We start from the raw sequence: 22,198 nt of genomic DNA on the forward strand, positions 1-22,198 counted from the left end.
TATATTGGTTAATTTAAATGATTAAATAATGGGTCTGTTGTATTTCAAATAAAGTGTTTTACTCTGTGTGTGTGTTTTTATTTAACTCTTTACTTTACTTTAATTAGGTTTAGTAATTAAAGAGTCTGATTGACACCTTGTCATCACTAAACAAAAGGGCTAGGTGTCAGCTAACCAAATCTCATTAGCATTCCCATTCATGTAATTTCTGGAGCAGCTGAGAACTGCTATTTTTAACCTAAGAAGGTGCCATTAGGCAAACATGTTCCCTGGCTATTAATAACAGCTCACAGCTGTTTGTTTAGCTGCTACGTCCCCACGATCAGCAACCAGCAGCGCTCTGGATGCAGCGTATTTTAGCTGCATCCAAAACGCTGTGTTCTAATGCCGCACTTTTGTTGTCAATACATACAGATCCACCACATGTAATGACACTTCAATTGGTCAAAATTTGCAGCGGAGACTGGCATCTCCACTACAGAAATTGACATGCTGCGGGTGAGTTTGGGTACGTGGCCATGATCAGGAGCCGCTGCAGGTTTGAAGCTGCATGTTTATACAGCGTCAAACCCGCAGCGTCCAGGTTACAGCTGCGTGTTTATACAGCGTCAAACCCGCAGCGTCCAGAGGTTACAGCATAGTGGATGGTATTTATAGAAATCCCATGTCCACTAGGCATGCATCTGAGGCTGCGGATCACCTGTGGACACTGACATGCGGTGCGTCTTTCAGGACCGCAGCATGTCAATTTCTCTTGTGGAGTCGCTAGTCTCCGCAACAGAAATTTGATCACTAGAATGTTTTGAATGTGGTAATTCCCATGGTTTAGTGAACACATGTGGATTTACCTCCCTTCAATAGAATGCAGCATTTTGAACACAGCAAAAATATGCTGCGTCCAAAGCGCTGCTACGTCCGGATCGTGGGCACATAGCCTAAAATAAAAAAAAAATGCAGTGGGCTTCCGCGTCATTTTCATAACCAGCAGAGGGAAAGCCGACTGCAGGGAGCTGATATTAGTAGCCGGGGAAGGGGCCATTAGCCAAAAATGTTCCCTGGCTATTAACAACAGTTCACAGCTGTTTGATTAGCCTTTACTGGCTAGATTACAGGGGGACCACGGAACAAAATTGACGTAGGGTCCCTCTATAAAATCTAACCAGCAAAGTAGTTTTTTTTTTTAACACCTGGCACAGATGCCGGCTCGGATGAGGAGACTACTTCTCCCCTCAGCAGCGCCACTCTTGCTGTTGGACAGGAAACGCTGCAGAAACGCTACAAAGAATGGACATGCTGCGGATTTATCGTCAGTTATTTCAGTTATCATCATTCTGTTTAATATGAGATTCCCTAGCCCGCATCCTTCCCCCGCTCTTGTGGAGAATTTCAGTGTTACATTCCATGCAATTGCATCATACAAGAACTGCTATTGACTGAGATGATGAACCCCTTTCACATAACATAAAGCCATGCAATTCACAGGGATCACCATGTGATCACATGACCTAACTGAAGAGAAGTGTATCATGAATTTCCAAATAAAAATGAACAACCGAATAAGATAGTACTACCTGGATTATAAATATTGGGATACTAGTGGCAGGATTAATTTAAAAAAAAAAGGAGTGATCACAAATAATTCCTTTTGTGAGGCAAAACATTTCCCTGCCTGTTTTTAAACAATGTTTTACTTTAACCCCTTAACGACCTTGGGATTTTCCGTTTTTGCATTTTCGTTTTTTGCTCCCCTTGTTCCCAGAGCCATAGCGTTTTTATTTTTCGGTCAATATGGCCCTGTGAGGGCTTATTTTTTGCTGTAATTTTAAATGCCATTACCAGTTTTACCATATCATGTACTGAAAAACAGGAAGAAAATTCCAAGTGTGGTGAAACTGCAAAAAAATGCAATTCCACAGTGTTTTTTTTGTTTTGTTTTTTTGCTTCCAACGTTCACTGGATGGTAAAACTGACCTACCATTATTATTCTCCAGGTCATTACAAGTTCGTAGATACCAAACATTTATAGTTTCTTTTTTATTTAAGTGGTGAAAAAAAATACAAAGTTTGCTAAAGAAAAAAAAAATGGCGCCATTTTCTGAGACCCGTAGCGTCTCCATTTTTCGGGATCTGGGGCCAGGTGAGGGCTTATTTTTTGCGCACTGGGCTGACATTTTTATTAATAACATTTTGGGGTAGATCCGATGTTTTGATCGCCTGTTATTGCATTTTATTGCAATGTTGCGGCGACCAAAAAGCGTAATTCTGGCGTTTGGAATTTTTTCTCATTACGCCGTTTACTGATCGGATTAATTCTTTTTTTATATTGATAGATCGGGCGATTCTGAACGCGGCGATACCAAATATGTGTGTGGGGTTTATTTTTTATTATTTTGTTTTGAATGGAGCTAAAGGGGGGTGATTTAAACTTTTATATATATATATATTTTTTTATATTTTTAACCCCTTTACCACCGAAGGTGATTTGCACGTTAATGACCAGGCCAATTTTTACAATTCTGACCACTGTCACTTTATAAGGTAATTACTCTGGAACGCTTCAACGGATCCCCCTGATTCTGAGACTGATTTTTCATGACTGAAACTTTATGATTGTGGTAAAATTTCTTCGATATCACTTGCGTTTATTTGTGAAAAAAAAACTCAAATTTGGTGAAAATGTTGAAACTTTTGCAATTTTCAAAATATTAATTTTTATGCCCTTAAATCAGAGAGATATGTCACACAAAATAGTTAATAAATAACATTTCCCACATGTCTACTTTACATCAGCACAATTTTGGAACCAAAATTTTTTTTCATTAGGGAGCTATAAGGGTTAAAAGTTGACCAGTGATTTCTCATTTTTCCAACAAAATTTACAAAACCATTTTTTTAGGAACCACATCACATTTGAAGTCACTTTGAGGGGTCTTTATGACAGAAAATACCCAAAAGTGACACCATTCTAAAAACTGCATCTGTGCTTCACAGGAATTTTTGGAATGGGGAAGAAAAAAATGAACATTTAACTTTTTTCACAAAAAATGTTACTTTAGACTCAATTTTTTTTATTTTCGCAGGGGTAACAGGAGAAAATGGACCCCAAAATTAGTTGTGCAATTTCCCCTGAGCATGCAGATACCCCATATGTGGGGAAAAAACACTGTTTGGGTGCAAGGCAGGGTTCGGAAGAGAAGGAGCGCCATTTGACTTTTTGAATGTAAAATTTGCTTGAATAATTAGCGGACTCCATGTTGCGTTTGGGGAGCCCCTGATGTGCCTAAACAGTGGAAACCCCCCACAAGTGACACTATCTTGGAAACTAGACCCCTCAGGGAACTTATCTAGATGTGTGGTGAGCACGTTGAACCCCCAGGTGCTTCACAGAAGTTTATAACATTGAGCCGTAAAAATAAAATTTTTACATTTTTCCCACAAAAATGTTTTTCAGCCCCCAATTTTGCATTTTCATAAGGGTAACAGGAGAAATTGCACCATGCAGTTTATTGTGCAATTTCTCTTGAGTAAGCAGATACCCCATATGTGGGGGAAAACCACAGTTTGGGCGCACGGCAGGGTTTGGAAGGGAAGGAGCACCATTTGACTTTTTGATTGTAAAATTTGCTTTAATTAGCAGACGCCATGTTGCGTTTCGAGAGCCCCTGATGTGCCTAAACAGTGGAAACCCCCCACAAGTGACACCATTTTGGAAACTAGACCCCTCAGGGAACTTATCTAGATGCGTGGTGAGCACCCTGAACCCCCAAGTGTTTTACAGAAGTTTATAACATGGAGCCGTGAAAATAAAAAAAATCAAACGTTTTCCACAAAAATTATGTTTTAGCCCCAATTTTTTTATTTTCACAAGGGTAAAAAGACAAAATGGACCCCAAAAACTTTTCTGCAATTTCTCCTGAGTGCGCTAATACCCCATATGTGGGGAAAATACAGTGTTTGGGCGCAGGGCAGAGTTCAGAAGGGAAGGAGCACTGTGTGACTTTTTGAACGCAAAATTGTCTGGAATTGAGAGCGGACACCATGTCACGTTTGGAGAGCCCCTGATGTGCCTAAATAGTGGAAACCCCCCACAAGTGACCCCATTTTGGAAACTAAACTCCTCAAGGATTTTATCAAGGGGTATAGTGAACATTTTGAACCCAGAGGTACGACACAGAATTTGATAACATTAGGTCATCATATTGAATAAGTTGTCATTAGTCTTGAGCGCAAGTGCTCGCTACTTGAGTTTGCATCGGGTACTCAGGTATGCACCATGTATCGTGGGTGCTCGAGTGACATGCTTGAGTCCCCGCCCGCATGTTTCACGGTTATTAGAAAAAAAAACATGCAGGGATCGCTCGTGCATGGCAGCCAATCCCCACGAGTTTTTTTTTGGCTGCGAAGCATATGGGGCGGAGTCTCGAGCATGTCACTCAAGCACCCGTGATACTCAGTGCATACCTGAGCACCCGATGCAAACTCAAGTAGCGAGCACTTGCGCTCAACACTAGTCACCAAATCGTCAACTTTTTTTTTTTTACTTTTGAAAAAAATCCCAACCCTAGCCCAACCCTAACCCTAGCCCAACCTTAGCCCAACCCTAGCCCAACCTTAACCCCAACCCTAGCCCAACCCTAACCCCAACCCTAACCCTAGCCCAACCTTAGCCCAACCCTAACCCCAACCCTAACCCTAGCCCAACCCTAACCCTGATCCCAACCCTAACCCTAGCCCAACCCTAACCCTAGCCCAACCCTAACCCCAACCCTAGCACAACCCTAACCCGAGAGTTTATTTTTTACGCCGTTCCTCATGCGGTATAAATGATTAGACGACTATATTCTTCGGGCCGGTGCGATTACAGCGATACCAGAATCATATCGGGTTTTTATGATTGACAGCTGTCACAGACTAAAAGACGCATTTTTTTGTAAAATCTAGTTTTTGCATCGCCATATTTTGAGAGCTATAATTTTTCCATATTTTCGCCGACAGAATCAAGTGATGGCTTGTTTTTTGCGGGATGAGTTGACGTTTTTATTGGTGCCATTTTCAGGCACGTGACATTTTTTGATCGCTTTCTCTTCCGATTTTTGGGAGGCAGAATAAACAAAAGCTAACAATTCAGGAATTGTTTTTTTAAAAAAAAAAATTTATGCTGTTCCGCGTTAGGTAGCTTTATTTTTTGGGTCAGTACATTTACAGCGGTACCACATTTATATCGTTTTTCTATGTTTTGGCGCTTTTACACAATAAAAGCTATTTTATAGAAAAAATAGCTTTATTCTGAGAGCTATAACTTTTTTATTTTTCGGCTGATGGAGCTGTATAGTGGCTTGATTTTGCGGGACAAGATGACGTTTCCAGCAGTACAATTTTTATTTATATTCGTCTTTTTGATCTCGTGTTATTCCATTTTTTGTTTGGCGGTATGATGATAAAGCATTGTTTTTTGATACGTCTTTTATTTTTTTTTTTTTACCGTGTTCACTAAAGGGGTTAACTAGTGGGACAGTTTTATAGGTCAGGTCGTTCTGGACATGGCGATACCAAATATGTGTACTTTTATTGTTTTGTTGTTTTTTTTTTCATAATATTTATTGATGAGTACATTATATTTATATTTTTGGTGGATTATTTTTTTATATATATATATATATATAAATATATATATATATATATATATATATATACAGTTATATGAAAAAGTTTGGGCACCCCTATTAATCTTAAGCTTAATGTTTTATAAAAATTGGTGTTTTTGCAACAGCTATTTCAGTTTGACATATGTAATAACTGTTGGACACAGTAATGTTTCTGCCTTGAAATGAGGTTTATTGTACTAACAGAAAATGTGCAATCTGCATTCAAACAAAATTTGACAGGTGCATAAGTATGGGCACCTCACCAGAAAAGTGATATTAATATTTAGTAGATCCTCCTTTTGCAAAAATAACAGCCTCTAGTCGCTTCCTGTAGCTTTTAATGATTTCCTGGATCCTGGATGAAGGTATTTTTGACCATTCCTCTTTACAAAACAATTCCAGTTCAGTTAAGTTTGATGGTCGCCGAGCATAGACAGCCCTCTTCAAATGATCCCACAGATGTTCAATGATATTCAGGTCTGGGGACTGGGATGGCCATTCCAGAACATTGTAATTGTTCCTCTGCATGAATGCCTGAGTCGATTTGGAGCGGTGTTTTGGATCATTGTCTTGCTGAAAGATCCATCCCCTGCATAACTTCAACTTTGTCACTGATTCTTGAACATTATTGTCAAGAATCTGCTGATACTGAGTGGAATCCATGCGTCCCTCAACTTTAACAAGATTCCTGTTGCCGGCATTGGCCACACAGCCCCAAAGCATGATGGAACCTCCACCAAATTTTACTGTGGGTAGCAAGTGTTTTTCTTGGAATTCTGTGTTTTTTTGCCGCTATGCATAACGCCTTTTTGTATGACCAAACAACTCAATCTTGGTTTCATCAGTCCACAGGACCTTCTTCCAAAAAGAAATTGGCTTCTCCAAATGTGCTTTTGCATACCTCAGCCGACTCTGTTTGTGGCGTGCTTGCAGAAACGGCTTCTTTCGCATCACTCTCCCATACAGCTTCTCCTTGTGCAAAGTGCGTTGTATAGTTGACCGATGCACAGTGACACCATCTGCAGCAAGTTGATGCTGCAGCTCTCTGGAGGTGGTCTGAGGATTGTCCTTGACTGATCTCACCATTCTTCTTCTCTGCCTTTCTGATGTTTTTCTTGGCCTGCCACTTCTGGCCTTAACAAGAACTGTCCCTGTGTTCTTCCATTTCCTTACTATGTTCCTCACAGTGGAAACTGACAGGTTAAATCTCTGAGACAGCTTTTTGTATCCTTCCCCTGAACAACTATGTTGAATAATCTTTGTTTTCAGATCATTTGACAGTTGTTTTGAGGAGCCCATGATGCCACTCTTCAGAGGAGATTCAAACAGGAGAACAACTTGCAAGTGGCCACTTTAAGTAGCTTTTCTCATGATTGCATACACCTGGCTATGAAGTTCAAAGCTCAATGAGGTTACAAAACCAAAAAAAGTGCTTTAGTAAGTCAGTAAAAAGTAGGTAGGAGTATTTAAAACAATAAAATGATAAGGGTGCCCATACTTATGCACCTGTCAAATTTTGTTTGAATGCAGATTGCACATTTTCTGTTAGTACAATAAACCTCATTTCAAGGCAGAAACATTACTGTGTCCAACAGTTATTACATATATCAAACTGAAATAGCTGTTGCAAAAACACCAATTTTTATAAAACATTAAGCTTAAGATTAATAGGGGTGCCCAAACTTTTTCATATAACTGTATATATATATTTTTTTAAAAAATATATATATTTTTTCACTTTCTGACACTTTTTGTTCTTTTACACCTTGTCCCACTATGGGACTTTCACTTTTTTATTCTGATCACCTGTATAGCACAGGGATGGAGCACCATCCCTGTGCTATACAGGCTGTCAGCGCTGCAGATGCAGAAGATATTTTGGTCATGCACTGCGCATGACCAAAATATTTTCCTGCTGTCTGGTGACCCGGATGCCACCTAGTGGTCGGCGCTCATAGCAATCTTTACATGACAACCACTGGGGTCTGCTGCAGACCCCGGGTTGCCATGCCCACCCATCAGTGACCCGTGATCACGTGACTGGGTCACTGATGGGCAGAGTAAGTGACGCGCTTCCGGCTCGGCGCTGTTAAATGCCGCTGTCAGAGATTGCGGGCACATGTCAGCTGTAAGAATCAACTGACATGTGCCCGGTTCAGTGCAGGCTCAGTGCCAGAGCCCGTGCTGAACCGGGGGATTATCATTGCAGAAAAAAACGCAGCACTACCAATTATTTTGCGGAAGTGCTGCGCTTTCGCCGCCAATGACTTGCATTAGATCGCATGGATTCCGCATCACTGTATATGTAGATGAGCATTCCATGCGTTCTAATGTGCGGATGGTACCCAGGTCTAGAGGAGAGGAGACTCTCCTCCGGACCTGGGTACCATAGAAAACTGTGAATAAAAAAGAATAAAATAAAAAATATATACTTACCTTCTGGCGGCCCCCGCTCTCCTTTTCTTCACTTGCCGGCAGTTCGCGATGGACTGAAGGACCTGCGCTGACGTCATAGTCATGTGACGGGTCACACGACACTGACGTCGGCAGGTCCTTCAGTGTACCGCTGCCGGCAAGGGAGAACGGAGGGAAACAAAACACCGGGGGCCATCAGAAGGTTAGTATATATTTATTTTTTTATTTTTTACCATTCTTTCGGTCACACTATATAAATCCATGCCGTTTGCATGGATTTATATAGTGTGACCAAGTTGTCAAGCACTTTCCAAGTGATGCTAAAATCGCTTGGAAAGCGGTTGACAACCCGCATGCGGAAATGCATGTGGAGAACGCTTCACTTCCGCATGTCCCTGGCAGGAAAAGCACATGTACAATCCGCATGTACAATCGGCATGCGTTTTTTCTGCCAGGGAGATGCAGAAACACTCAGGAAAAAATCCTGAGCATTTCTGCATCGTGGGCACATAGCCTTACTGCTTCTGCGATATGTTACATATCAGAAAAGCTATTAAAGTCACAGGTAGGAGCAGATGAGTGATCCCGCTGCTACTAACTTGTGCAGTACTCAGATTCTGTTATATGGAAAAGATACAGGAGGAACGTATAGACTACAGCTCAGAGGAGACGCAGTGTGGCGCTGGGAACTGTAGTCTATCAGAAGTCACGTTATCAGAATCAGGACAGCCATTTATAAATCATTGCAAAAGGTGGCACACACAGGAGAAAGGAGGGAAAGTAGAATAAAAGGAGAATATTATAAGCTTTATTTTTGGCATGAGGCAATCTATTAAAACTATTAATAGTGTAAAAAAAATGATTCTAGGAATTTTCTACAATGTTTATTATTTTATATCTATTAATATAAGTAGTAGTAAGAGCACCCACCTCTCGTCAACACGCCCACTTCCGGGTTTTGACAGGTGCCCCGCCCCTTTTAGGCACCTGCCCGCCTCCACTTCCGGTCTAAACCCCTCCCCTCTCCTCCCCATTCTCCGCCCACTCTCCGCCCCTATGTGTGTCAATACCTGTTACGTCAGTTCCGTCCCCGCCCCGGAAGCCAACCCTTACCGCCCCTATGTGTGTCAATATCTGTTACGTCAGTTCCGTCCCCGCCCCGGAAGCAGCCCATGTTCAGCCTCTGTTATGTCCCCCATGACCACCCACATGCCCTTCACCCAAGGTTGTAGGTTAATGTGTAAGCGCCGTATGTAAGAAAAACATGTCAAGACATGTTTTTGTGAGAAAAGGCAGCCCCAGGATCCCTAGGGTTAGCATTCTGTAGTGTTCATAATAATGACGTAATAAAAGTGTTTAAAAAAATATACATTTATTGTAGATTCACTTAGAGGTATACACAAATCAAGAAATGGAAAAAAGTGTAAATAGATTTCAAAATACAACATTATATAAGCTAATCTATAGGTTACAATACATTTCAATGCTAATATTTAAAAAGTTAACCATGCGCTCGGCGACAGCGTCTCTGTAAGGTTGTAGGATAATGTGTAAACTTGGCACATTACCCATTAACAGCGGCTCGATTCTCTGTAAGGTAATAGGTTAATGTGTAAGCGCCTTATGTAAGAAAAAACATGTCAATACATGTTTTTGTTTTTTTTTCTGAGAAAAGGCAGTCCCAGGGTTAATGTTAACAGGCACAGCAAAATAGATTGAATGATTTATTGAACAAGAAATACTAAGATATAAACATTTGTAGTACACATTACAAAAAGGAAATATCTTTATAAACGCACATTAGTTCTATAGCAGAAATAGAGCAAGATCATGTTTCGCAGGGCGGTTTGCAAACCTGATTATAATCGCATAATGGCGTACGTAAAATCGTGATAGAGTTAGAAAGATTTTGTACAAATGCATCTACTAGACGATCATTATGTTTTAAATAATTTGTAAAGTTTTTCAGTAATCGCTTCAATGTTATTCCCGCAGCGACGTGATACAACACGTAAATACAAAACTGTCCGCAAAAACTCGACATAGAGTCTTGCAGCTGGCGGTTCTGATAGCAATACGTCGTGGTGTTTCTTCTTAAAAATTGTATAATCGTATTCGGAAATACGGCGGCGTCAGGTTGTAACCCATAACTGTCAAAAAATAAGGATTTGTTCCTGCATAGAATAATGAGTAGCCAATGCGTACTGGGCTCTTCCGAAGAATCTGTGTTGACGATATAGGCTCTAGGTCTATACCTGATAATGTGGCGTGGTAAGAGGTCGCAGGGAAATACGCCGCCAAACATACTCCGAGTAACGGGATTTCAGCTCAAAATGCATGACAGTTGCATAGTATTCATTATAGACGAAGTCCACTGTGGAGTCACAAAAGTTTAATTAAAGTCGTGTAGGACTTCTCGACGTTGGTTAATTTCCAGTGCAGCTGTGTTGACAGCATAAACGATCATATTCACCGTGTGTGGTGTGGCATCCCCAAAATGAATTTCGGCCCGTAGGTTACCCGTTTTAATGAGCGAAAAGTGAGCGCTCGGTTTCTGATCCGGCGACAAATCGAACGCGAAGAAAGTGTAGCCGCTCATAAAATCATCACTGTCTATGCTTAATTCTGCGTCGGCTTTTTGTTTTCCGGAGATGTGAACGAGAGCCATATATTCCCTCACAGCATGTTCAACGTCAAAATTAGGGTGAAACGGCTTGGCGGGGATCTGCTGTCCGTCCAAATACAGAGCAGCGTGGTTGATCCTATAATGGTGAAAGCAAAGTGGGTTTTTCTGGTAACTGCTGCTGAAGGCCTCGTTGTCCACAAAGCAAAGAATCACCGTTTTTGGTATTTGGCCCAGAAAAAGATTTTCATGATTACTATTTCTTGTTCCTCCAGGGATGCTATAGACTTCAAACAGGCTCTGTCTAGAGCGTATTTAGCGGGGCTTGATAGAAGAGCTTGGCTGTGACCGATCCTGACGGCTGGAGAGACTTGTACTCTCTTTACGTAGAGGGCTGCGTTCACTATCTGAACCTTAAACTGTTCCTGTTTGGGAGTCATAAGGCAAAACGAGTCCTTATTTCTTGATAACTTGATCTTAAGATCTAGACCGTTCAAAATGAGTTTCGGTTGATTAAAAATGTCATCGAAGATCGGGCCCACGAGTTCCACAGGCCTTGAGAGACGGGTTGCGTGGGCTCTGCGTGTGAACCCATGATTTTGATTTTCGCCGTCGAGAACGGTGGTCTGGTGATGGCCTGCAGTGTCTTTATAGAATAACCCCGCTGTAAATTGCGATCTCAACGCTTGCGTACTGTAGTTTAAAAGCGTTTCAATGTAGGCCCGGTAACTATAAAGGTTATCAGATTGTGAAATCAAACGGTCCCTCAGAGTAATGTCCACCTGATTGAAAAGTGTGGCTATGGGGTAATTAATAAGTCCCACACGCGTGCCGGCAGCGAGAACCGTACCGTCCTGTTTCAGGATGCGGCACTGGACGTTCAAGAGTGTATTATTTAAATCATAATAATATTCACCGCTTCCCGATACGAAAAATTTCAGGGGTGTGTTATCGGCTAGAGTGGCGATGGGTTGCACCTCGACAAAAAATGATTTTTCAACGCTAGTCTGCGTGGGAGGCAAAGTAAAGATATCCAGTTCGCTTTTAGTGCACTCTATCGACGCATCGTGATTAAACGCCATGACCTGTTATTAGAAGATGTCACTCGTGAGGCGTCTTGCGGACTTCTGACGCAAACTCGATTTACGTTGAGCGGTGTTATTCATGAGGCGCGCCGGGAATCGCGGTGAGCGGGGTCTTTTCGCTCGTGGTAAAGAGTTTATTTCTCTTTTTCTTTTACGCGATTTTGTGGTTACGTAGATTTGTCCGTCGCCCTCTTGATTGTTTTTAGAGGTGCGATTCAATCTGTCCACTACGGCCGTAGACATACTCGTGATAGCGTCTTTAGCAATGTTTCTTACGGCTGTTTTTACATGCGGTTTGACTAGTTCTAGGCCTTTTCTGAAAAGCGGTACTGCTCTTCTAAAAAGACTTCTAAACAGACCACCGAGACCGGCGCCGTACATGTATTCATCACCGCGGAACCCCTCTAAGCCAAGCCCTGCTTGAGCTACATAGTACCGGTCGTACAAGGCGGGATCGCCGTAAACTCTTTGAGACATAATTTTTACCGTGGCGTAGTCTTGCGAGGCCTAAAATGTAATCGCACTTTACAATTTCCGTATCTGAATTTAACCGGTGTACACTGGTCTGACATGACAGTAACAGTTACGGAGTCAAAGTGTTGTTTGCACAGCGGTATGTAATCTGGCCGCGAGTAGCGCACTGTGACAATATCGTTATCATCGCCGCTAACTTCTACGGTCCGTAACAGTTGAACGTAGCTGTCGCCCACAAGCTGATGTTGAATTATATCAGTGTATACAAAAAGCGAATAAAAACCCGCCTTTGAATCGGGGTAAAAGCGGCGATTCCACGGCATTAAAGCTGCGGGTGAATCATCGACAGTCTGTAGTCCGAAAATAAATTTTAGCTTAGTACCCAGAGCAAACTGTATAGGGGATGGGTCGGGTAGGATTACCTCTCGACGTAGATCATCATAACGTATCCTATAGGCAGGCGTGGATAAATTCAGCGATTCTATTCGCGCATTGACTGTACCGACCAGCTTTTGAATGTTCGGGTAAAATCCTGATTTTACATGAAAAACCTCTAATGGCTCGTTGTGTTTAGCAGCGTAGAAGTTCCCTTCAAAAGTGTCGAACGTGTTCCACGTATGGGGGTACTGTATTTCCGTTAACGCCACTTCATAAGCTCCTGAAAGATGAACGGCCTTTGCTAGCTTGGTGGTGTAACTCGAAATAGTATTTTCGGGGTAGATTTTGGATGATGAATTGCTAGGTAGTGTAACGTAAAACGAATCGTCTTCCATGCTTTATACGGTCGTTAATTGATTTTCTTCTATCCAACTATTGAATTTATCGGGATATCCGAGCCACTTCACAAAATAATGAGTTGCACCGCAACGCCTGCGTTTTTTCAACACTTTTTCAACTTTGTAGATCCTATTAGCGTCTTGCGGCACCTTTTGTAGTTCGTCTTCATAAAAAGACCCTTCTACGTTTTCACCGCTCAAATCGTTTAATGCATAGAGAGATTTTCTGAATCGTGTATTTACGGACGAGGCCACGAACATTTCACGCGTGTAGGTGTGCTCGTAGCCTTTTGAAAAGATATGCTTATGCTGTACAATCCGGACATTATCCCCCGGTTTTAATAGAGGTTTAAATCTTTTCGCTGTAGAGACGTCTTGAGAAGCGCTGCGCCATACGGTCATGGAGTTAGCTTTCGTGACAGAGGCAGGACTGCATCTTATAGTGCGATGATAAGCGTTATTGTAAGAGTGCACTAAATCAGGTAATACGTCTATATATCTCAATGTGTTATGAGTCGTTAAATAGCGCCACATACGAGCTTTCAACATGCGATTAAATCTTTCCACGACTGCAGCTTTCACCATATTATTCGTAAAGAACTGATGTACGTTATACTCTTTACAAAGCGTAGCGACGGGCTTATTCATAAATTCTTTCCCGCGATCCGTTTGTAGTTTTTGCAGGATACGTCGTTCGCTTTTAAAAATCATCTCAAAAGCTTTTGCAAGCTCCTTGCCGGTCTTGGTCCACAGGCCGATGACCCAGACGTATTTGAATAAGCCCGTCGCTACGCTTTGTAAAGAGTATAACGTACATCAGTTCTTTACGAATAATACGGTGAAAGCTGCGGTCCTGGAAAGATTTAATCGCACGTTGAAAGCTCGTATGTGGCGCTATTTAATGGCTCATAACTAGTGTTGAGCGATACCTTCCAATATCAGGAAATATCAGATCGGATTGGATCGGGCCAATACCCAAAAAGTATCGGATATCGCCGATTCCGATACCGGAAACCAATGCAAGTCAATGGGACACAAATATCGGAATGAAAATAAACCCTTTCTTTCCTTGTAGGTTAATTCTACATGAAGGAAAACAACTAACAATAATGTAGAATGTATTGGGGGAGGTGGTTGCCCAAATCGATGGGAACAGTGCTCACAGTGAAACATGAAAAGCCGGCAATTCAGCAGCGGCATACACCGGTACCCGACAATTTATAACAGAAAGAATAGAGCTTCACACATAGATTAGATAGATAGAAACATGTCAGTCACATATATATGAAGTACAGTGACAGTGTTGCTTACTGTACTTGTCATTTAGTGTAAAGGATTTATTAAAAAAAATATTAGTTTTTCATGCACCGTCTCTTTAAAAAAGCCGGCCGGCAATTCAGCAGCGGTACCCGACAATTTAGAATAGAAAGAATAGAGAATCACACATAGATTAGATAGATAGAAACATGTCAGTCACATATATATGAAGTACAATGACAGTGTTGCTTACTGTACTTGTCATTTAGTGTAAATGATTTATTTAAAAAAATATTAGTGTTTTCATGCACCGTCTCTTTAAAAAAGCCGGCCGGCAATTCAGCATCTGTACCCGACAATTTAGAATAGAAAGAATAGAGAATCACACATAGATTAGATAGATAGAAACATGTCAGTCACATATATAAGAAGTACAGTGATAGTGTTGATTACTGTACTTGTCATTTAGTGTTAAAATAAAGGATTTATTTAAAAAAAAATTGGCGTGGGGTTCCCCCTAATTTTAGTCTCTAGCGGAGGTTAAGCAGACGGCTGGGGCAGATGTTTGAAGCCTGGGAAGGGGGTAATACCCACGGAGCTTCCCAGGCTACTAATATCAGCCCCCAGCTGAATACCTAGCCTTTACTAGCTATTAAAATGGGGGACCCCCCCAAAAAAATGACGTGGGGTCCCCCCTATTTTAATAGCTAGCAAAGGCTAAGCAGACAGCTGGGGGCTGATATTAATAGCCCAGGAAGGGTGCCATGAATATTGGCCCCCTCCCAGGCTAGAAACACCAGCCGTCAGCCGCCCCAGAAATGGTGCATCCATAGGATGCGCCAATTCTGGCACTTAGCCTCGCTCTTCCACGCTGCCCTGGTGCGGTGGCAGGGGGTAATAGGGTTGGGGTTCATGTCAGCGCCAGCTGCCATGAAGCCCAGGTTAGTAATGATGGGCGTATATAAGACACCCCCATTACTAATCTACAAAGTGTTAAAAAGAAAAAAACACACTACACCCAGAAAAAAATAATTTATTTGAAATAAAACACACCATTTTATTTAATTCTTAGTTTACTAAAAAAAAAATAGTTACCTGTCCACGTTCCTGCGCTGATCTCCCATGCACAGCTGTCACATCTGGAGATGGCGACAGCTGTGCATGGCTGCTGTAAGCTCACGCTGCCGGGAACATGTCCGCTCCCGGCAGCGGGAGCCCCTGACTGAGGTCACCGGAGTGCATTCAGGCAGCGCAGCTCCGGAGACCTCCTTTACGGCACTGCTGTACCGTGGGAATTTCTCACGATACAGCAGGGCCGTAAAGGAGCTAACCGGAGCAGCGCTGCCTGAACTCCGGCGAACCCGCTTATGCAGTGACAGGGCTTCTTTACGGCCCCATCATTCTAGCGGCGGCAGCGGTTCAGAGCGGTCACATTTTATGTGGCTGCTCTAAACTGGAGATCTTCGTGGGACACTCTTGGACTACTAAGGAGGGGTAAGGATAAGGTTGTGGTTTATTATTTTAGATTTTATTACAGGAGATCGATGGCTTCAGGGAATTAGGTGTCTAGGTGAGTATAGGTGTATTTTTTTATTTTTTACTTTATTTTAGGTGGCGATCGGCGGGGACAGGTAATGTATGAACTAATTTATTGTAGGTAACCACTGGCCACCAATGAAATGTATTTAAAATTTATTGGGGACACAGTAGGGCAATTTAAATAGCAGGATCAGGCTGATGGGAACTACTGCTCCCATCGAGCTGATCCTGCTGGCACGAGTGGACGGGGGACAGACATAGGCCGATGGGAGTAGTTGTGTCACATCAGCCTATGTCTGCCTGCACGCATACCCCCCCCAGACATCGCACAGACACCGCGCACACCCGCACACACTCGCAGACATCACACAGACACCGCGCACACACCCGCAGACATCGCATAGACACCGCGCACACACCCGCAGACATCGCGCACACACTAATCATGACGGGCTGATGGTCTGGGAGGTGAGGCTGACCTGTGCGGCCGTGGGAAAGTTCATGTGAGTTCATGCAATGCAGTCAAGCATGAACTCACATCAACCCTCTGAGGGCACCGCGGCTACTTCAAATGAACAGCTGATCGGCATCACCTGATACCTCAGCTGTTCATTTGAAATAACTGGCGGGAAAGCGCAGCACAGAACGGGAAAGCCGGCGGTGAAGTCTTTTCTCTGCCGGCTTCCCCGCCCGGGTCCTTCGCTCCCCGCTCCTTGGTGCTGCGCTCCCCGCCCGGTCCTAACTTACGATCGGGATGGGAGGTGGCGAGGGGAGCGGAGGATCCGGGTCGGAGGCTGCGGGGAAGCAGTATGGGGCTGTGTGATTGTTTAAAAGCCGGCGGCTTTTTACCGCCCGCCGGCTTTTAAACAATCAGGAGAATTCTCTCACGCTGGGATGGCATTCTGATGACAGGCTGGATCGCAGCTGAGTGCTGCCATCCAGCTTGTCATCCTTCAGAGACACTGCAGAGAGCAGGCATTATGGGAACTTCCGATTCCGGTATTCAATATTGTAAAAGTATCGGAATTAAGTATCGGAATTCCGATACCGCGAATATCGGCCGATACCCGATATTTCAGTATCGGAATGCTCAACACTACTCATAACACATTGAGATATATAGACGTATTATCTGATTTAGTGCACTCTTACAATAACGCTTATCATCGCACTATAACATGCAGTCCTGCCTCTGTCACGAAAGCTAACTCCATGACCGTATGGCGCAGCGCTTCTCAAGACGTCTCTACAGCGAAAAGATTTAAACCTCTATTAAAACCGGGGGATAACGTCCAGATTGTACGGCATAAGCATATCTTTTCAAAAGGCTACGAGCAAACCTACACACGTGAAATTTTCGTGGTCTCGTCCGTAAATACACGATTCAGAAAACCTCTCTACGCATTAAACGATTTGAGCGGTGAAAACGTAGAAAAGTCTTTTTATGAAGACGAACTACAAAAGGTGCCGCAAGACGCTAATAGGATCTACAAAGTTGAAAAAGTGTTGAAAAAATGCAGGCATCGCGGTGCAACTCATTATTTTGTGAAGTGGCTCGGATATCCCGATAAATTCAATAGTTGGATAGAAGAAAATCAATTAACGACCGTATAAAGCATGGAAGACGATTCGTTTTACGTTACACTACCTAGCAATTCATCATCCAAAATCTACCCCGAAAATACTATTTCGAGTTACACCACCAAGCTAGCAAAGGCTGTTCATCTTTCAGGAGCTTATGAAGTGGCGTTAACGGAAATACAGTACCCCCATACGTGGAACACGTTTGACGCTTTTGAAGGGAACTTCTACGCTGCTAAACACAATGAGCCGTTAGAGGTTTATCATGTAAAATCAGGATTTTACCCGAACATTCAAAAGCTGGTCGGTACAGTCAATGCGCGAATAGAATCGCTGAATTTATCCACGCCTGCCTATAGGATACGTTATGATGATCTACGTCGAGAGGTAATCCTACCCGACCCATCCCCTATACAGTTTGCTCTGGGTACTAAGCTAAAATTTATTTTCGGACTACAGACCGTCGATGATTCACCCGCAGCTTTAATGCCGAGGAATCGCCACTTTTACCCCGATTCAAAGGCGGGTTTTTATTCGCTTTTTGTATACACTGATATAATTCAACATCAGCTTGTGGGCGACAGCTACGTTCAACTGTTACGGACCGTAGAAGTTAGCGGCGATGATAACGAAATTGTCACAGTGCGTTACTCGCGGCCAGATTATATACCGCTGTGCAAACAACACTTTGACTCCGTAACTGTTACTGTCATGTCGGACCAGGGTACGCCGGTTAAATTCAGATCCGGAAAGTGTATAGTGCGATTACATTTTAGGCCTCGCAAGACTACACCACAGTAAAATGATGTCTCAAAGAGTTTACGGCGATCTCGCCTTGTACGCCCGGTACTTTGTAGCTCAAGCAGGGATTGGCTTAGAGGGGTTCCGCGGTGATGAGTACATGTACGGCGCCGGTCTCGGTGGTCTGTTTAGAAGTCTTTTTAGAAGAGCAGTACCGCTTTTCAGAAAAGGCCTAGAACTAGTCAAACCGCATGTAAAAACAGCCGTAAGAAACATTGCTAAAGACGCTATCACGAGTATGTCTACAGCCGTAGTGGACAGATTGAATCGCACCTCTAAAAACAATCAAGAGGGCGACGGACTAATCTACGTAACCACAAAATCGCGTAAAAGCAAAAGAGAAAGAAACTCTTTACCACGAGCGAAAAGACCCCGCTCACCGCGATTCCCAGCGCGCGTCATGAATAACACCGCTCAACGTAAATCAAGTTTGCGTCAGAAGTCCGCAAGACACCTCACGAGTGACATCTTCTAATAACAGGTCATGGCGTTTATTCACGATGCGTCGATAGAGTCTGCTAAAAGCGAACTGAATATCTTTACCGTGCCTCCCACGCATACTAGCGTTGAAAAATCGTTTTTTGTCGAGGTGCAACCCATCGCCGCTCTAGCCGATAACGCACCCCTGGAATTTTTCGTATCGGGAAGCGGAGAATATTATTACGATTTAAATAATACACTCTTGAACATCCAGTGCTGCATCCTGAAACAGGACGGTACGGTTCTCGCTGCCGGCACGCGTGTGGGACTTATTAATTACCCCATAGCCACACTTTTCAATCAGGTGGACATGACTCTGGGGGACCGTTTGATTTCACAATCTGATAACCTTTATAGTTACCGGGCCTACATTGAAACGCTTTTAAACTACAGTACGCAAGCGTTGAGATCGCAATTTACAGCGGGGTTATTCTATAAAGACACTGCAGGCCATCACCAGACCACCGTACTCAACGGCGAAAATCAAAATCATGGGTTCGCACGCGGAGCCCACGCAACCCGTCTCTCAAGGCCTGTGGAGCTTGTGGGCCCGATCTTCGGTGACATTTTTAATCAACCGAAACTCATTTTGAACGGTTTAGATCTTAAGATCAAGTTATCAAGGAATAAGGACTCGTTTTGCCTTATGACTCCCGAACAGGAACAGTTTAAGGATCAGATCGTGAATGCAGCCCTCTACATAAAGAGAGTACAAGTCTGTCCAGCCGTCAGGATCGGTCACAGCCAAGCGCTTCTATCAAGCCCCGCTAAATACGCTCTAGACAGAGCCTGTTTGAAAGTCTATAGCATCCCTGGAGGAACAAGAAATAGTAATCATGAAAATCTTTTTCTAGGCCAGATACCAAAAACGGTGATTCTTTGCTTTGCGGACAACGAGGCCTTCAGCGGCCGTTACCAGAAAAACCCACTTTGCTTTCACCATTATAGGATCAACCACGCTGCTCTGTATTTGGACGGACAGCAGATCCCCGCCAAGCCGTTTCACCCTAATTTTGACGCTGAACATGCAGTGAGGGAATATATGACTCTCGTTCACATCTCCAGAAAACAAAAAGCCGACGCAGGATTAAGCATAGACCGTGATGATTTTATGAGCGGCTACACTTTCTTCACGTTCGATTTGTCGCCGGATCAGGAACCGAGCGCTCACTTTTCGCTCATTAAAACGGGTAACCTACGGGCCGAAATTCATTTTCCGGATGCCACACCACACACTGTGAATATGATCGTTTATGCTGTCAACACAGCTGTACTGGAGATTAACCAACGTCGAGAAGTCCTATATGACTTTAATTAAACTTTTGTGACTCCACAGTGGACTTCGTCTGTAATGAATACTATGCAACTGTCATGCATTTTGAGCCGAAATCCCGTTACTCGGAGTATGTTTGGCGGCGTATTTCCCTGCGACCTCTTTCCACGCCACATTATCAGGTATAGACCTAGAGCCTATATCGTCAACACAGATTCTTCGCAAGAGCCCGGTACGCATTGGCTACTCATTATTCTATGCAGGAACAAATCCTTATTTTTTGACAGTTACGGGTTACAACCTGACGGCGCCGTATTTCCGAATACGATTATACAATTTTTAAGAAGAAACACCACGACGTATTGCTATCAGAACCGCCAGCTGCAAGACTCTATGTCGAGTTTTTGCGGACAGTTTTGTATTTACGTGTTGTATCACATCGCTGCGGGAATAACATTGAAGCGATTACTGAAAAACTTTACAAATGATTTAAAACATAATGATCGACTAGTAGATGCATTTGTACAAAATCTTTCTAACTCTATCACGATTTTACGTATGCCATTATGCGATTATAATCAGGTTTGCAAACCGCCCTGCGAAACATGATCTTGCTCTATTTCTGCTATAGAACTAATGTGGTTTTATAACGATATTTCCTTTTTGTAATGTGTACTACAAATGTTTATATCTTACTATTTCTTGTTCAATAAATCATTCAATCTATTTTGCTGTGCCTGTTAACATTAACCCTGGGACTGCCTTTTCTCACAAAAAAAAACAAAAACATGTATTGACATGTTTTTTCTTACATAAGGCGCTTACACATTAACCTATTACCTTACAGAGAATCGAGCCGCTGTTAATGGGTAATGTGCCAAGTTTACACATTATCCTACAACCTTACAGAGATGCTGTCACCGAGCGAATGGTTAGCTTTTTAAATATTAGCATTGAAATGTATTGTAACCTATAGATTTGCTTGTATAATGTTGTATTTTGAAATCTATTTACACCTTTTTCCATTTCTTGATTTGTGTATACCTCTCAGTGAATCTACAATAAATGTATATTTTTTTAAACACTTTTATTACGTCATTATGAACACTACAGAATGCTAACCCTAGGGATGCTGGGGCTGCCTTTTCTCACAAAAACATGTCTTGACATGTTTTTCTTATATATGGCGCTTATGCATTAACCTACAGCCTTGGGTGAAGGGCATGTGGGCGGTCATGGGGGAAAAACGGAGCCTGAACATGGGCTGCTTCCGGGGCGGGGACGTAACTGACGTAACAGATATTGACACACATAGGGGCGGTAAGGGTTGGCTTCCGGGGTGGGGATTGAACTGACGTAGCAGGTATTGACACACATAGGGGCGGAGAGTGGGTGGAGAATGGGGAGGAGAGGGGAGGGGTTTAGACCGGAAGTGGAGGCGGAACAGGTGCCAAAAAGGGGCGGGCACCTGTCAAAAACCAGAAGTGGGCGTGTTGACGAGAGGTGGGTGCTCTTACTACTACTAATATACATTCATATTTTAATCACCCAGAAAACTAAACAGTAGTAAGAAAGTAGAGACATGTTTTGGAGGGACCAGTACTTTAGTTATACTGTATACTGGTATAGGTCAAGGTTTTCAATAACAGTTTATTCTTTTTGAGCTTTGTTATTACCAAGCATGGGCCCCTCTTAATTTAGATTTAATTGGAGGAAATATAAATTTGTAATGAATTTGCCTAATACGTGTCGTAATTATTATATTTACAGGATTTAAATAATCTAAAAGAAAAGTATGAGCTGCTGAAGGAAAAGTTAAAAAATCAGGATATCCCTCCAGAAATTTTAGAGAGGTTACAAAAGCTGAAGAAAAATGCTGAAGATCTGGTCAATGTTATTAATGAAAAATTTGAACGTATATCAGGTACCGTAAATATTCATTGTCTCATTAACAGGTTGCTGCAGTTTGTAGAATGTCATAAGGAAATAATGAATGAGTGCACAGCATACAGCCAAGGATTAGGGTTGAGCGAGTATGTTCTGGCCGAGTATGCTCGGGCCGAGCTCCGAGTATTTATAGCTGCTCGGTGATATGGTTGAATCGCTCCCGTGTGCATGATTTGCAACTGTTTGACAGCTTTATTACATGTGAGGAATGTGTAAGAAATAGACATTCCTCCCATGTAATAAAACTGTCATACAGTCGCAAATCATGCACACACGATTTAACCTTATCACCGAGCAGCTGT

At 42.7% G+C, this 22,198-nt stretch overlaps 1 protein-coding gene across 1 annotated transcript in view; it reads left to right on the top strand.

Annotated features, from left to right (window-relative positions):
- The window catches only part of LOC141167251 (laminin subunit beta-4-like), a 409,239-nt gene that overhangs the window by 341,566 nt on the left and 45,475 nt on the right, over positions 1–22,198 (top strand). Inside the window, exon 46 of the mRNA XM_073654690.1 lies at positions 21,720–21,873. Within this exon, the coding sequence (XP_073510791.1) occupies positions 21,720–21,873 (154 nt within the window). The remainder of the gene's footprint in view (positions 1–21,719; positions 21,874–22,198) is intronic.

The sequence above is a fragment of the Phyllobates terribilis genome, unplaced genomic scaffold (genome assembly GCF_046119375.1).
Source record: "Phyllobates terribilis strain yellow unplaced genomic scaffold, ASM4611937v1 Scaffold_11__3_contigs__length_659146591, whole genome shotgun sequence".
In the NCBI taxonomy this organism is placed as follows: Eukaryota; Metazoa; Chordata; class Amphibia; order Anura; family Dendrobatidae; genus Phyllobates; species Phyllobates terribilis.